Source organism: Hypanus sabinus, chromosome 13 (genome assembly GCF_030144855.1).
Source record: "Hypanus sabinus isolate sHypSab1 chromosome 13, sHypSab1.hap1, whole genome shotgun sequence".
Lineage (NCBI taxonomy): Eukaryota > Metazoa > Chordata > Chondrichthyes > Myliobatiformes > Dasyatidae > Hypanus > Hypanus sabinus.
In genome coordinates, this window is record NC_082718.1 from 67,472,124 (window position 1) to 67,489,574 (window position 17,451).

The 17,451-nt window shown below is 40.5% G+C and overlaps 1 protein-coding gene across 3 annotated transcripts in view; it reads right to left on the bottom strand.

Annotated features, from left to right (window-relative positions):
* washc4 (WASH complex subunit 4) overlaps positions 1 to 17,451 on the bottom strand; it is a 134,384-nt gene that overhangs the window by 36,809 nt on the left and 80,124 nt on the right. For all 3 annotated transcript variants that reach the window (XM_059987841.1, XM_059987843.1, XM_059987842.1), the window contains exons 17-24: positions 8,378 to 8,524; positions 8,080 to 8,159; positions 7,893 to 7,998; positions 3,981 to 4,097; positions 3,321 to 3,489; positions 3,072 to 3,226; positions 1,546 to 1,620; positions 1,353 to 1,457 (exon numbers count right to left, since the gene is read on the bottom strand). In XM_059987841.1, coding sequence (XP_059843824.1) covers positions 1,353 to 1,457; positions 1,546 to 1,620; positions 3,072 to 3,226; positions 3,321 to 3,489; positions 3,981 to 4,097; positions 7,893 to 7,998; positions 8,080 to 8,159; positions 8,378 to 8,524 — 954 coding nt within the window. The remainder of the gene's footprint in view (positions 1 to 1,352; positions 1,458 to 1,545; positions 1,621 to 3,071; positions 3,227 to 3,320; positions 3,490 to 3,980; positions 4,098 to 7,892; positions 7,999 to 8,079; positions 8,160 to 8,377; positions 8,525 to 17,451) is intronic.

The window sequence follows — 17,451 nt, forward strand, 5'->3', positions numbered from 1 at the left end:
CAGCAGGGTGAAGCAGGAAAGCAGCACCCATCATCAAAGACTCCCATTATCCAGGCTATGCTCTCCTCGCTGCTATGGGGGAAGTCATACAGGAACCCCAGGACCCACAACACTAGGTTCAGAAACAGTTATTACCCAACCATTAAGCTCTTGAACTGAAAGGGTTTAACTTCGCCTACCGAAGCACTGAACTGATCCCACCACCCATGGACTCACTTCAAGGACTCTTCAATTCATGTTCTTGACATTTATTGCTCGGTTATTTATAATTTTGTTTGTTTTTCTTTTTTGTATTTACAGTTTGTCGACTTTTGCACATTGGCTGTTTGTCCAATTTTATTGGGTGTGGCTTTTCATTGATTCTATTGTGTTTTTTTGTATTTACTGTGAATGCCCACAAAAATGAATCTCCAGTTAGCATATGGTTACATATATGCACTTTGCTAATAAATTTACTTTGAACACAGTTGTTAGGAAATCGTGATTGTTAGCCACTCTTGAAATGGACATTTATGAGAAGGAATGGGAGGGTCATGGACAGCATGGAGTTGAGACTAGCACCACCAATTCAATGGAAATGTCAACTTAAATAGTTAAAGGATACAGTTTCTCAGTCTCTCAGTATTCAGACTTCCCAGCCATTTATTAGCCACCTCCTCAAAACAGGCTACAAATGTGGTGCAAATTACAGGAAAACCATGAAGGTCCATAGGATGGGTGGTACCCAGGACAATGAGGTTATTCACGCACATGAACTGTACACAAGTTGCCTGCAGCACACGGGAAACCATTCTGACCAACCCTTATCCGAGTAAGAGTTGGGAGCTCTTGCCCAAACAGAGAGCTCCACATGTGCAGAAAATACTGAAATAGAATTCAATCCTTCAGAGACCAAATGAGACTAATGGAATATTGCTGAGGTGAGGAAATGCTTAACAAGTGGCAAACAGTAGCCATGGTATCATCTGAAGTACACAGTCCCTGCAGTCGTTGTTGAATGAGTGGACAGTATATGAAAACAGAGTTAATACAGGGCTATTTACTTACATGGAGTGTAAACATCACTTACTGGTTCTGCCAAACAATCATTTTGAAATTTCCACCTCATTCTCCATCTCCACACAGATTTAAAACCAGGTTACCAATGAAAGATTATCAACCTGAAATAGTAACAGTTTCTCCCTCACACATGGCGTCAGGCCCAAATATTTCTTTCTGAAGTTCCTTTCTTATTTCTGATGTTAAGCATCTGGAATTTCTTGATATTTGATGCATGTGTTCGATCAGGATATTGCAATTCCTCGCAATCAGCCAGCCAAAGGTATCCAACATTTCTGCTAAATCAAACTTACAGTGGTGTTCATGATGCCTGTTCCATGTGTACGGATTGAGTTTGCAACATGCCTAATGTTGATTGTATTCAGATGTTTATTATGGCTTGTGCGCTCAATGAAGATCTGTAAAGTGTAATGAAATCAAGTTTCAAACTCAGAAGAAGCTCAAGAAAATTAAATGTCAGAATATGTTCTGAAAAATAAATGGTACCTGGTTGTTGAGATTGTAAAGATACTTTGAAACAAATATGTGGATATTTCGCATGATCTCCAGAACATCTAATCCCTGCAAACAATTTGACATTACATCAGTAAAGAGCGTTAACAATTCACTTGTGCCAACTCTGCCTCGATGTAAAAATGTAAAAAATAGGAAGAGTGGGACACACAACCCCTCAGGCCTGTTCACTGTGGATTTGAAAGTTACAGACCAATTCCCATGACCCTTACTTTAGAAATCCATCTTTAGTCGTGTCTCTTTTTTCCTTTCCAAGTCCATGATCTGCAGCTGCAACAAAACTGTGATTCTTCACGTTTCTGCAGCTTGTCGACCAGCCACTTTCAATATCTCCAGGAGCAGCCTGAAGATGTGCGCCTTTGGGGTGCAGGCTCAGGAGGCCTCTGTGGACGACTTGATTCCTGTCAGTGTTGCCAACTGGAATGTTGCGGAGATTGTTACATCAAGACAGTGGGTGCAGCTGTTGGAGGCCTCTGCGCTCAGGTGATCTCTCTCCCCCTCTCTAAGGGGGCAAGAAGATTCTGCTGGTCCTCAAGTCAGGTGAGCTCAAATAAGCATTGCCTCAGACTTTAACAGTGATCTGTTGGTCTCCCTCTCATCATGGATAGGGCAACAACTCTCTGTCCCTTGTTAGTCAGAGGGTGAGAGAGTGCCTGTGGCATGTCGAATTGTTGGGTGAAGAATAGTTTTTGTTGGACTGCAGATCATGGTCTCCCTTAGGGGCTTGCTGTTGTTTGCTTGCTGAGTGGTGGGTGTCAGTGCTTTTGCTGCTGCTTGTGCATGGGGGGAGGGGAGGGGGCTTGGGGTCATTCATCGGGTTTTTTTTCCTGTTTCGTGGATGTCTGAAGAATAAGAATTTCAGGCTGTATACTGTATACATTCTCTGATACTGAATAGAACAATTAACCATCCAAATATTGATCATACAATAGTTCAGCTCTCCTGGATGTCTGGGATAAAGAACTGCAAAGCCTTAGAAGTCTAAAGAAATACTGTTTATTAGGGTTACATTAATTTGCATGTATTCTGAGACTGAGCTACCTAGATAAGTAGTTCAACTATTGTAGAAACTCTAATTAGCAATTAAACAATGATCTCAAGAAAACCTTAATATCAAGATGATCTTGGGCACCATGGTAGCCTAGTGGTTAGCACGATGCCATTACAGCTTGGGCATGGAGTTTGGAATTCAATCCTGGTGTCCTCTTTAAGGAGTCTCTGTGGAATGTGTGGGTTTTTTCCGGGTCCTCCAGTTTCGCCCCATAGTCCAAATACATACTGGGTAGGTTAGTTGGTCATTGTAAATTATCTGCAGATTAGGTTAGAGTCAAATTGGGGTTGTTGGGTGATGCTGGCTGGTGCAGCTTAAGGAGCTGGAAGGGCCTATTCTGCAGCATATCTCTAAATCAGTTTCATTCTATGCTAGACTCCAGCCATAGATTTCCCATTCATCATTGCAAAATAATAAAACACTTAATAAAGAACCCTTCAGCACTTACCTGTTCCAAGGTCTGGCTTGGAAGGTGTGCTTCAGTCATCGAGAGACTGTAACGCTGTGTTGCTAAGTTTCTCATTTCACTATAGGTGGCCCAGTCATGGAGAGCCACTGTGGTCAGGTTATAAAAAGTCTTGTCCAGATAGTGAGTCACATATGCTGTTAAACATTGGTGAAATAATTGTATTGTTAAACTGTACTCATGATAACAAAAAAAAGTACTCAATAAAGCATAATGCAAAAAGGACTAAACCTTTGACATCAATGAATCGGTTCAAGAAACGTATTGGTTTGATTGAAAAGAAGTCTGTCAAGTCTTTGATGCCAACTCTGTATGGATTTCGATCATCTAATTTTAAATGAGTGTGCACAGACAGTCTCAAGTCTTTTTCTATCTCCTTACACAGCTTATCCAAAAGGTGCTGTTAGAAAATGAGTGATTCAGGGAAGATTTGCAATAAGAAAAAAAAAGGTTAGTTTGCAAATACAAATTTTAATCTTTGAAGCTTTTGTGAATAACTTAATCAGAAAACATCAAGAAACACAAATTTACTCCTGCTATCCAAATTATAAAACACTGCAGAACCAAGAATCAACTCCAGCTAGTTCTATACATTAATAACAAGCATCTACATAATACAACCCAAAGGTACATTAATATTTTACCATCTGAACATTTCTACGTTATGACTGGTACCCAGACTTGGAACTCCAGAAGAGTTGCTTTGAGCATACAACCCATTTTAGTCATGTCAGTTTTAAAGCCACATTGTTTTGAAAAACTTGGCAAGCTTTTCAATTCCCAAGTTTCAGGACTAAAATTGAGGTAGTGTCTCAAGTTCTGAGTTAAAGCAAAGTCAATTAAAATATATCCTCATAACAACTAAAACAGCATTAGCAATTTTTGTATTACCTCATTCAGCACATCCATGATTTCTTTATCAAAACGCTCCAGCAACATGTGTGTGGATTCCAGATGCCTGGCATACTTCATGGGTGGGACACAATCTCGCAAAGCACTGAACATGTACTGTTAAGAGAAATATCACAGAAGACAAAATAAATATGGACATTTCAAACCGAGTAACTTTCAGTTTCCTGAAACAAATAATGTTACAAATTACATGAGAATTATGATAAATAATTCACTCTATTCAAAATTAAATCATTACTTTGTTCTTTATTCCACCTTGAACAAGATTCAAGTCATGACCAGGAGTCACACAACATGGAAACTGCTCAATTGTCCAAGCTGACCAGGATTTGCATCTGAGCTCGACCCATTTGCCCATCTTTGACCCATATCGCTCTAAACCATTCCAATCCAAGTATCTTCAAAAATTGTTAATGTGCCTCAGCCACTTCCTCTGGCAGCTCATTTCATATACAGATCTCCTTCTGAGTAAAAACGTTACCCCTCAGATTCCTTTTAAATCTCTGCCCTCACACCATAAAACTAAGTCCTCTAGTTCTTGATTCTCAAATCTTGGAGAAAAAACTGTGTGCATTCTCCCAACGACGTCCCTCAAGACTTCATACACCCGGAAACAAACCCAGTCATTCTCCACTTCCTATACATTAAATTAGGCTCTTGACTACTTATCGGCTGCCTTTCTGAGGAGTTTAAGGTTAATGCAGGAGAGAAGAAACTACTTCAAAAACAATATTTCAGCGCAAATATGCTAAAATATATAGGTTTAATATTCAGCATTGAGTAGCAGAAAGTCTCTAAACTAGGCAGAGTGAGTTGGAGGCAGTTCCTTGTGGACTTTACTTGCCAGTTTAAAAAGCAACCAGGATCTATCTGGACTCATCTGCCAAATGGGAGATTGCAGAGTAAATTGGAAACAGTTTCTTACTGACTATACGTGCCAGGTTTACAAAAGTGATAAGGGCTTGTTGGGGAATATCTGCTGAGTGGGAATTCACAGTTGATTGTAGAACTGGAGTTTAAGAAGTTAGTGTCAACGGTAACAGAATGGCAGGATGGTAGCTAATGCAGTGGAATGCTCTTCCTGCAGTATGTGGTATGACTACATCTGTAGGAAGTGCACTCAACTTCAGCTGCTGACTGACCTGGAGCTAGCTGAACTCAGGATTACACTGGAGACTGAAAGCCTCATGATGGGTGAGACTTTAACTGAGGTGGTCATGCTAGAGCGCAGGCTTCAGGCAGTAGGTGAATGACCATAAGAAACCGTCAGTGCAGGGTTCCCCTGTGGCCATTCGCCTCAACAAGAATACCCCTTTGGATAATGCTGGGCTGGCAAATGGCCTCTGTATCAAGGCACAGTAGTAGCAGCCAGGCCAGCGGCACTGTTGTCAGTTCTGAGGCTCAGGGCCAATAGTGATAGGAGACTTGGCAGTTACAGGGCTGGACAGGAGATTCTGTGGCCATGAGACAAGCGTCAGGATGCCTCCCAGATGTGAGGTTGAAGGAAGTTTCAAAGTGGCTGCAGAATATTCCCAAGAGGGAGGGTACACAGCCAGAGGTACACATTGGCATCAATGTCATAGGTAGAAAAGGAAAAAAGGTTCTGTGCAGTGAGTATAGGGAGTCAGGGAAGAGGCTGAATAGCAGGACCTCTCAGGTCCTAGCTATTCAGAGTAGAGAGTAATCTCTATCACTCTCAGTACCATGTGTTAGTCAGGGCAGGAATAGGATGACAATACAAATGAATGAATGGCAGAGGAACTGGATGCAGAGGGCAAGGTTTCAAATTTCTAGATCACTGAGATCTCTTCTGGGGAAGGCAATGACCTGTACAAAAAAGGTTGGGTTACACCTGAACCCAAGGGAGACAAATTTCCTTGCAGGCACGTTTGTTAGGGAGGTTTTAAACAAACTCGGTAAAGGGAAGGGAACTGGAGTGATAGGGTGGAGGATCATAGTTGAGAATTTCACATCTAAAGATACATATTGTACCAAAAGGACAGGCAGGTAGGTAGAGGGGGTGAAGTGGCTCTGTTCGTACAAAAAACCTTAGAAAGAGGTTAGAAAGGATCAGGTGATGGTGGATCCTTGTGGATAGAGTTAATTTATTGACATACAGCACAGATTAAGCCCTTCGAGAAGTGCCACCCAGCAATCCCCTGATTTAACCCTAGCCTAGTCACAGGACAATTAACAATGACTAATTAACCAACCAATGGGTACATCTTAGAAATGTGGGAGGAAACTGGAGAACCTAGAGGAAGCCCACATGGTCACAGGGAGAACGTACAAACTCCTTACAGGCAATGACAGGAATTAAATCCAGGTTGCTGGTGTTGTGCTAACCACTATGCTACCATGTCACCCCAGTTAGTAAATTAAGAAACTGCAAGGATAAAAAGACCCTTGTATACAAGCTGCCAAACAGTAGCCATTATGTGGGACATAAATTACAACAGGAAATGGAAAAGGCATGTAAAAAGGGCACAGTTACAATAGTCATGAGGAATTTCAAGATGCAGGTAGAACTGAAAAATTACATGCAGAATTAAAAGGGCTGGAACCAAACTGACTTATTGGCAGCTTGACAAGTCGTTCTGTGAGAATAATGTATGAACTAAGAAGTCTTTTTTGCATGGAAAACCTTCTCGGTCTACCCTTATCTGTATGCGATAACAATGTATAACAGCAGCTCCATGCAGTATTCTGGGCTCACTTGGTTGCAGATTTTCTCAAGCTCACTGAGCAGAGACTCTGTGTTGCCAACTGACAATGCAAGCTTGTTAATAAACAGTATGTACTTCCAAGTAAACTGTGTTTGACAGTTATTTCCTGGGTGTAAACCTAAAGGCCTCTGGTAGAGAGACAGATCGACAGAATTGTAAAATTACGTAGGTGCTGGATCCCAAAAGATGTTTATTTAGAGCAGCCTGTGCTTGAGTCCAAGTAGGGGAAAGGCAATCCTGGATTGGGTATAGCATAATGAACCATACTTGATTAGGGAGCTTAATGTAGGAGACAGTGATCATATGATAGAATTCACCCTGCAGTTTGAGAGGGAGAAGATGAAGTCAGATGCATCAGAATTACAGTGAAATAAAGGGAGCAGAGAAGAGTTGGCCAAAGTTGACTGAAAGGGAACACTAGCAGGAATGACAGCAGAATAGTAATGGTTTCATTCTGAAGGTACAGGATAGATATGTCCCAAAGATAAAGAAAGGGGGCTACAATGGTGTAGTGATTTGTACAATACTATTACAGCTCAGGGTGCCAGAGTTCAAAGTTTCTTGTGTCATCTGCAAGGAAAGGACATCCTTCCTGGGAACATATGGGTTTTCTCCAGGTGCCTCAGGTTTCCTCCCACACGCCAAAGACATACTGGTTAGTAGGCTAGTTGGACATTGTAAATTGTCCTGTGATTAGGCTAGGTTTAAATCACCTGGGTAGCTGGCGGAGTGCCTCAAAGGCCATAAAGACTTATTGTGTGCTGCACCTCTAAATAAATAAATAACATAGATAAATGGTTCTGCACTCTATCAAGTACAATACCATAAAGTGGTCCATTACAGAAACTGTTATGATAATGCTTATTGACACTAGATTTATTTTCTTATAAAACAATTAAACTTGCTTCAAACTTGCCTGAGTTTTAGAAATATAACACTTGTGTATCTACATGAGAACTGAAATTGCCAAGGCATGGAAGGCTTCGTGATAAATGCTGATAACTGAGATTAGTACTGATTAATACCTGAAGGTCAGCATGGACTGCATCCTTAAAAGATGCCCTTATTTAATTGTATGCATCACACTGGAAAAAAGGTAGCATATATCTCTTGTCATTGCCACTAATCCAAAATACCTAGTTATAAATAAATCTGCAGTTCTTACGTGTATTCTTGCAGAATCGACAGCACTGTCATAAATATCATCCAAGTAGATGGGGAATATGGCACGATGCCAGTACAGAAAGTTGCAATTGCACAAAAGTTGAATCCTGCAAAATGCAATAGTGAGGTAAAGTCTGCTGTTTGGTCCCACACAGACTATAGGCAAATGTCAACTAAACTCTACTCACCGTTCCCTCAGCTCACTGATCAAGTCCAACTTCTTCAGCACCACATGCAAGACCAGCAGCTCCTCATCACGGAACGTTTTCTTCACAGCACAGAACAACATGCATCAATAAATTGATCAAACAACTACACAAAGCAAAACTTCTAAGGCGACAAAACCCAGAATTTTAAATACAATCAAGCAACTGTCACATTAAACCCACAGACTTTGCAGCTAAATTTAACTAATATTTATTGCACTGATTATGATTTGATTTACAAAATTATTATTGATGATTGGAATCAAGACATCGTTCTTACCATTTGAGTACCTACACTCAATGATAGGGCGACAACAAGTCTACGCTCCTTAGTACTGGGTCCATTGAGAGCATTTTCAGCCAAAACAAGGGCCGACAGCACGTCCAGACGTCGCTCACTGTACTTCTTGTCAGATATCACTCTTTTCTGAAGCAAAATATCCAAACTATTTTTTAAATAATTGTTTCTTGGTCTAAATCTGCAGCAGTAGATTGATTGACAAAAACTATAGATGACCTGTTCAATTTCTGATTTTGCACTTTAAAGCCCAAACACAATTATTTTTAAAGCCATCAACAGTCACTTATTTTCACTCCAATTATTGCCAAAATAATACTAAGACTCACGGCAACCCACTACTGAAGCCACTTATTTTAATTAAAATTTACATTATTTTAATACAAAATGATGGAGGAACTCAGCAGGCCAAGAAGCAACTATAAAAAGGAATAAGTAATTGATATTTCGGACTGACACACTTCATCAAGACTCCACTGATGCAGTTTCACCCCAAAACATCGACTCTGTCATTTAAAAATCTTTTTTATTGATAATTATTGAAGATCAACAAAAAAAGATACATTAAGTCAATATTGTCATTATGTACAATAATTAAACTGATTAACAAAGCTAAGCAATATATCAATAATAAGAAGAAAAAATCAAGTGTTAGGAATATTTTTTGAAAGACAAAAGGAAAAAGAACCCCTACTAACTAACTAAAAAAACCCCTATTAAACTGAAAAAACAACCCCATTGAGAGCACAACCCTGGAGCTATGCATCATACAAGCTTCGATAAAAAACATCAATCCGCCAACTCAAATCCATTTAAAGGAAAATCGGAAGGAAACCATATTAATTAACTCAAATCAGATGACAGTAGCAAGCGAATGAGCCCCACCTTTTCTCAAAATCAAATCGAGGATCAAAAGTTCGACTTCTGATTTTCTCCAAACTAAGTCAGAGCATTACCTGAGAAAACCATTGTATCAAAGTCGGAGCAGAAGCATCTTTCCATTTCAACAGAACAGCCCTTCTGGCCAATAATGTAACAAATGTAATTACATGTAGGTCTGATGGAGAAATACCATGAATATATTGAGGGATTATACCAAATAAAATTGTCAATTTATTTGGTTGTAAATTAATTTTTACACCTTTATAAATTGTAGAGAAAACAGACTTCCAAAAATGTTTCAATACAGAACACGACCAAAACACGTGTCAATGTGGCTGTCTCGGTTTTACATCTGTCACACTAAACATTAACATCAGGAAACATTTTAGACAATCTCTCCTTTGTCAAATAGTAATGATATACAATTTTAAACTGAATTGAACAGTGACTGGCAAAGATCAAGGAAGAGTTAACCAACTTCAAAATCCGCAACCAATCTTCTGTTATCAAGGTCATGTTAAGCTTTCTCTCCCAATCTTGCTTAATCTTAAGTGAAGGGTAATTGTGCTGTTGTAACAATAAATTATGAATTTTCCCAATAAAACCCTTCACTAAAGGATTCATTTTTAAAATAGTATCTAACAGGTCAGAATCCCCTATATATGAAAAATTACTTAAGTATTCTTGTAAGAAGTGTCTGACCTGAAGACATTGCAGGAAATGTGAATACGAGAGAACAGATCCGTGAAGGAATAAACTCCCTTATTCCTCCAAAGAAGAAAGGTAGGATCACTTAATGAAGGTTTAAATAAATAATTTCGATAAATTAAACAGACAGACATACTTTATTGATCCCGAGGGAAATTAGGTTTCATTACAGCCGCACCAACTAAGAATAGTGAAGAAATATAGCAATATAAAACCATAAATAATTAAATAATAAGCTAATCATGCCAAATGGAAATAAATCCAGGACCAGCCTATTGGCACAGGGTGTCTGACACTCTGAAGGAGGAGTTGTAAAGTTTGATGGCCACAGGTAGGAATGACTTCCTATGACGCTCATGTACTCCTGTGCCTAACCAGTACCTTATGGAGTGGATGGGAGTCATTGTCCAAGATGGCATGCAACTTGGACAGCATCCTCTTTTCAGACACCACCGTCAAGAGAGCCCAGTTCCACCCCCACAACATCACTGGCCTTATGAATAAGTTTGATTCTGTTGGTGTCTGCTACCCTCGGCCTGCTGCCCCAGCACACAATAGCAAACATGATAGCACTGGCCACCTCGTAGAACATCCTCAGCATCGTCCAGCAGATGTTAAAGCATCTCAGTCTCCTTAGGAAATAGAGACTAAATTAAACTAAAAAGTTTAAATTTTTTGCGATTAAAAAAATAACTAAAATGTAACCAAATCATTGCTTAATCACAGGGTATAAATTTAAATTAGTAACTTTTGCCAGTTGTACAGGTAGAGAAGCTCCTAATAATGAGGTTAAGTGAAACTGTTTCACAGCATTCAATTCCAAATCAGCCCAAGGATGTCATTCATTTCTATCAGCCCAATATAACCAAAAATACATATAACGTATATAACAGCCCAATAATACATTTTTAAATTAGGCAAAGCAAGACCTCCATCTTTAAAAAATTTTTTTAAATGATATTTCCCAATTCTTGGTCTTTTATTATTCCAAACAAAAGATAAAATAATCGTCAACCTGATCGAAGAACTTCTTAGCTAAAAAAATAGGGATATTTTGAAATACACATAAAAATTTTGGTAAAATCATTTTAACTGCATAAATTTGGCCGGCTAACAAAAATGTAAGTGAATTCCATCTACAAAATAATTGCTTCATAAAATCCATTGAAGGAACCAAATTAGCTTTATAAAGGTCTTTATGATTTTTAGTAATAATACCTAAATATTTAAATGAGTCCATAACTCTAAAAGTATCATTTAGGGGAAATAATGCATTTCTATGAAGATTTAGTTTATATCCTGAAAACTTTCCAAAATAGTTTAATAGTTTCAATAAACAAGGAATAGATTCTTCAGGATTTGAAATATAAACTAAGAGATTGTCAGCATAAAGGGAGATCTTGTGAACTGTCCCATTTATGAGAATTCCATGAATATCTCTAGCTTCACAAAGTGCAATAGCCAAGGGTTTCAGCACCAAATGAAATAACAAAGGACTTAACGGACATCCTTGTCTCGTACCCTGCGAAAGCCTAGGAAAAGAACTGCAATTATTAGTGATAACAGCAGCAATAAGGCTTTTATATATCATTCTGATCCACTTATTAAAATTAATACCAAAGCCGAATTTCTCTAAAACATTAAGTATTTCCATTCAACTCTATCAAATGCCTTTTCAGCACAAATTGGGGAGTCTTAGAAAAGGATGAATATATAACATTTAACAGTCTCCGGACATTAGAGAAGGAACAGTGGCCCTTTACAAAACCTGTTTGGTCTTGAGAGATAATTTTAGCTAGAAATTCTCCAGCTGATTAACCATTATTTCTGAAAGATTTTAGCATCCACATTTAATAACGAAATAGGTCTATTTGAAGCACAGTCAGCAGGGTCTTTATCTTTCTTAAGAATTAAGCACGGAGTGCCCACTCCCCGCTAAACATCGACGGCTCCTCGGTAGAGATCGTTAAGAGCACCAAATTTCTTGGTGTTCACCTGACAGAGAATCTCACCTGGTCCCTCAACACCAGCTCCATAGCAAAGAAAGCCCAGCAGCATCTCTACTTCCTGCGAAGGCTGAGGAAAGTTCATCTCCCACCCCCCCCATCCTCATCACATTCTACAGGGGTTGTATTGAGAGCATCCTGAGCAGCTGCATCACTGCCTGGTTCAGAAATTGCACCATCTCGGATCACAAGACCCTGCAGCGGATAGTGAGGTCAGCTGAGAAGATCATCGGGCTCTCTCTTCCTGCCATCATGGGCATTTACACTACATGCTGCGTTCGCAAAGCAAACAGCATTATGAAGGACCCCACGCACCCCTCATACAAACTCTCCTCCCTCCTGCTGTCTGGGAAAAGGCACCAAAGCATTCCAGCTCTCACAACCAGACTATATAACAATTTCTTCCCCCAAGCTATCAGACTCCTCAATACCCAGAGCCTGGACTGCCCCTTACTGCCCTATAGTCCTGTTTATTATTTATTGTAATGCTTGCACTGTTTTGTGCACTTTATGCAGTCCTGGGCAGGTCTGCAATCTAGTGTAGTTTTTTTACGTAGTTCAGTGTAGTTTTTGTACTGTGTCATGTAACACCATTGTCCTGAAAAACATTGTCTCATGTTTACTATGTACTGTACCAGCAGTTATGGTCGAAATGACAATAAAAGTGACTTTGACTAAAGAAATAGAAGCTTCATAAAATGTGGAAGGCAACTCTCCTATCAAAAATGAATCTTTAACCATTTCTAACATATATGAAGAGAGCAATTTTTCAAATTTTTTATAAAATCCTACAGAACAATAATCAAGTCCAGGAGCTTTACCAGATTGCATTGAAAAAATAGCTTTCTGAATTTTGCTTTCAATAATATGAGCATCAAGAGTTTGTTAATCTTCAACAGAATTTGAGGAAAATTGATCTTTTGTAAAAAGGCATTTATTTTAGAAGAATCAACTGGAAACAGATTTATAAAGTTCAAAATAAAAGTCTTGAAAAATCATTAATATCTTCATAATTGCATGCTAAGCTAGTATCTCCCTTATGAATTTTTAAAATTTGTCTTTTAGCTCTAGCTGCTTTTAATTGAGATGCTAACAGCTTATTATTTTTATCTCCAAACACATAAAATTGACTTTTCAATATAAGCAAATTTCTTTTAATAGGATAAGTTAATAATAAATTATATTATGATTGGAGTTCGACTCTTTGTTTGAATAAATCAATGTTAGGAGAGATTGTATAAATATTATCCAAGTCTTTAATTTGTTTGGAAATCTTATCTAACTCTTTTTGTCTGTTTCTTGAGCTTAGCTGAATAGGAGATTATCTGACCACACAAATATCCTTTAAATGTATCCCATATAATCAATTTCGACACATCTCCCATAATATTAAAAAGAAAAAAAATCTTTTATCTGAGTCTCAATAAATTTGACAAAGTCCGGACTTGGTAATAAATTTTCTGGAAAATGCCAAGGCAAATTTGCAATAACGACATCATTTAATTCAAAAGCTAAGCTTAAAGGCGCATGATCCGAGACAGCTATAGCATCATATTCACATTTCTGGACTTCGGACAAAAATCGGGGATCAGCTATAAAGTAATCGATTCGCGAATATTTTTTGTGAACATGTGGGAAAAAAAATCTCTATCATTAGGATGTAAATGTCTCCAAATTTCAACCAGGCCAAAATCAATTTTAAAAAGTTAGTAAGTGATGCAGAACAACTCGGAAGCCACTGACTGGTTGAATTCTGGTCAAAGGATTTAAACAACAGTTGAAATCACCACCATTAACAAAATATATTCATTTAAATCCAGCAATAAAGCTGGATTTTTAAAGAAAGGATCATCTACATTAGGCCCTTATAGGTTAACCAGAACTATTTTTCTTTTACAAATTGTTCCTTTAATAATTAAAAAAATCTACCATTAATATCTGACACAGTCTTCTTGAATGAATAAAATAATAGATTTAATAAAAACAGATATTCCCTTTGTTTTATTTTGACAAGTAGCTTGGAATTGAAGGCCCTTCCACATTTAAAAACTATTTTGATTGCCCATTTTGATATTCCAACCATGTAGGTTCCATTTATAACATTTATCTGTTTAATTACCATAATTTTTTAAAATTTTATTTAACACATAAATACACGCATACCAGCGTGGGCTAATCAAAACTGGTGGTGATAAATATAACCATATACAAAACATGCATGCTCCAGAACTCTGTAATGGGGGAAAAAAAAATACAAAAAAGGAAACTAAAATTAATCTTAGTTAATCCTATAAATCAAAACTAACCCCAATCCTTCCACCACCCCAAAAAGCTTAAAATTCGGCAAAAAAAAGCCAAAGTGCATCCCCATAGAGTAAAAAAGAGCACCCACTGGTCTATGAAAAAAAATCTGAGATCTCTATACTTTCCTTTGATCACCATAAAATTGTTAAGATTATTAAGATGGCACCGGTAACTGGCGACTCTGCACGTGCTCTCCCGAGCAAACTGCCCTCTACACTATACTATACCCGAGAAACCCTTCTAAACTTCCAATTTGCAACACCTAGCAAGATCTTGGCGAAGCTACTGACCCAGCTGGAGATCATCGACACGCTAGAATTGCTTCAACTCCAGACCGCACCTGGACCCGATCATTGAGGCCTGGTCCGAGGTCCACCAGGTTCCCAGAGACCCGCAGCCTGCTATCGTGTTGGAGCACCAGGAGACACGGCCTATTCTGACCAGCACCTCTCTGAAGCAGACAACCACAAAGAAGTGATGTTGGAGACCTCAAGGTACCCCAGACGCTTCCCCAGAACGACCACCGTAGAGCCTCGTTGGTGGCCATCCACAGCTGCCGGAAGTGAGGCCTCCGCCGCCGACCTTGGAAATTAAGCCCGAGGCTCGGGTGCAGCGGAGGCCTCCGCAACCGTGACACAGTTCACAGACTTGTTTCAGCCGGCAGCCCGATCCTCTGGGATTAATTGTCAGCTTCGGGATCGACAGCCCGGGATCCTGACAGTTGGAAGTGGCAGTGGAGCTTCCCCCGTCACTCAACCCAACCTGAAGCAGCCGACGACGCGACCCGCCGATCGATCTCCGCGGGATGCATCCACCAACCTCAAAGAGCTGCCAACAACACACTGCATCAATGGAAACCTGGAAAGGTGCACAATTTACTGAGCTGGGCTGGGCTGCTGGGAAAAGAACTGGGCTGCTGGTCAGATTGAAGCAGAGGGGCTTTAGGATCCCTCTGCCCACCATCCTACTAGCTAATGTGCAAGCCATAGAGAATAAGGTGGATGATCTTAAAGAAAGACTCACCTACTGCAGGGAAATGCAGAACTGCTGTGTATTCTGCTTCACAGAGACCTGGCTCTCCTGTGCCACCCCCAACTATGCCATCCGACCAGAGGGATTTTCGATCCACCAGATGGACTGCATAGCGCCTTCAGGCAAGACGAAGAGAGGTGGAGTCTGCCTACTGATCAACACTGCGTGGTGTTCGGACACAGTAGCACTGACAAGCTCCTGCAGTCCGGACCTGGAACATCTGTTGGTGAAGTGTCGTCCCTTTTACCTGCCACGGGAATTCACCTCAGTTATACTGATGGAAGTCTACATTCTCCCCAAGGAGGACGTGGGAGTGTGCTGTGAATACACTGTATGCCAACATCACTGAACCTGAGACCAGGTATCTGGAGGCTTTGCTCATTACGGCTGGGGAACTTAACCAGGCCAACCTCAGAAAAGCGCTGCCAAAGTTAGACCAACATGTCTCCTGCTCCACTAGAGGCCCAAATATACTTGACCATGCCTACCGTTCCATCCAACGACCTCACTTCGGAAAAAAATCGGACCATCAGGCCGTACTCCTCCTCCCGGCTTACAAACAGAAACTGAAGCGGGAGGTCATGGTGTCAAAAGTGGTGTCGCGTTGGACAGAAGAAACGGATGAGGTCCTCCATGAGTGCTTTGAATCGGTGGACTGGTTAGTATTCAAGGACTCAGCAGCTAACCTTGATGAGTATGCCTCAGCTGTCATGGACCTTATCTGGAAATGCACAGAGGACTGTGTGTCTCGCAAGACGATCCGGGTATTCCCTAACCGGAAACCTTGGATAAATTATGAGGCCCAGTCCCTTTTGAAGGCTAGAGCTGTGGCTTTTAGGTCCGGGGATACCAGTCACTACATGGAATCCAGGCGTGAACTCCGGAAAGCCATTATGGGCACCAAGAGGCAATATCGAGCCAAGTTGAAAGTCCAGGCTAACCAGAGGGATACCAGTAGACTATGGCAGGGTCTAAATGAGATCACAGGGCACAAAGAAAAGGCTGGGAATATCATTAACTGTAGCGCTTCTCTTCCTGATGAACTTAACATATTCTACGCAAGATTCGAACAGAAGAGGAGCATCCCACCCCCTCTGGATGAACCGGACCTGGTGGCATCAAGATTCATCATCACAGAGGAAGACGTTAGAAGAGCCTTCCTGAAGATAAATCCAAAGGCGACGGGCCCAGATGGCGTCCCGGGACGGGTTCTCCGGGCCTGTGCAAGCGAGCTAGCTGCAGTGTTTGCTGACATCTTCAACTGCTCCCTGCTTCAGACTAAGATCCCCTCGTGTTTTAAGAAGGCAATGGTAATCCCGGTGCCGAAGAAAAGCAAAGTGGCATGCCTGAATGACTGCCGACCTGTGGCTCTGGCATCAATTGTTATGAAGTGCTTCGAGCGATTGGTTATGGCACACATCAACCATAACCTACCAGTCAACCTCGACGCTTTGCAATTCGCCTACCGGAGCAACAGGTCAATGGCAGATGCCATCTCTCTGGCACTACATTCCTCCTTAGAACACCTGGAGAATAAAGACACATATGTAAGGCTCATTTTCATTGACTACATCTCTGCCTTTAATACCAGGATTCCAAATAAACTGATTTCTAAGCTAGCTCTGGAACCTGGGTCTTAGCAATCAGATCTGCAGCTGGATCTTTAACTTCCTCACAGACAAGACCCAGGCTGTAAAAATAAGGGACAAGCTCTCCTCTACAATCACTCTGAGCACCGGTGCCCCACAAGGCTGTGTACTCAGCCCCCTGCTGTACTCACTGTACACCCATCATTGTGTAGCCAAGTTTCCATCGAACTCAATATACAAGTTTGCTGATGACACCACAATTGTAGGCCGCATCTTGGGTAATGATGAGTCTGAGTACAGAGAGGAAATTAAAAACCTGGTGGCATAGTGTGAAGACAATAACCTATCCCTCAACATCAGCAAGACGAAGGAATTGGTTGTTGACTTCAGAAGGAGTAGCAGACCGCATGACCCCATCTACATCGGCGGTGCACAGGTGGAACAGGTCAAAAGCTTTAAATTCCTCTGGGTGAGTATCACAAATGACCTGACTTGGTCTAACCAAGCAGGGTCCACTGCCAAAAAGGCCCACCAG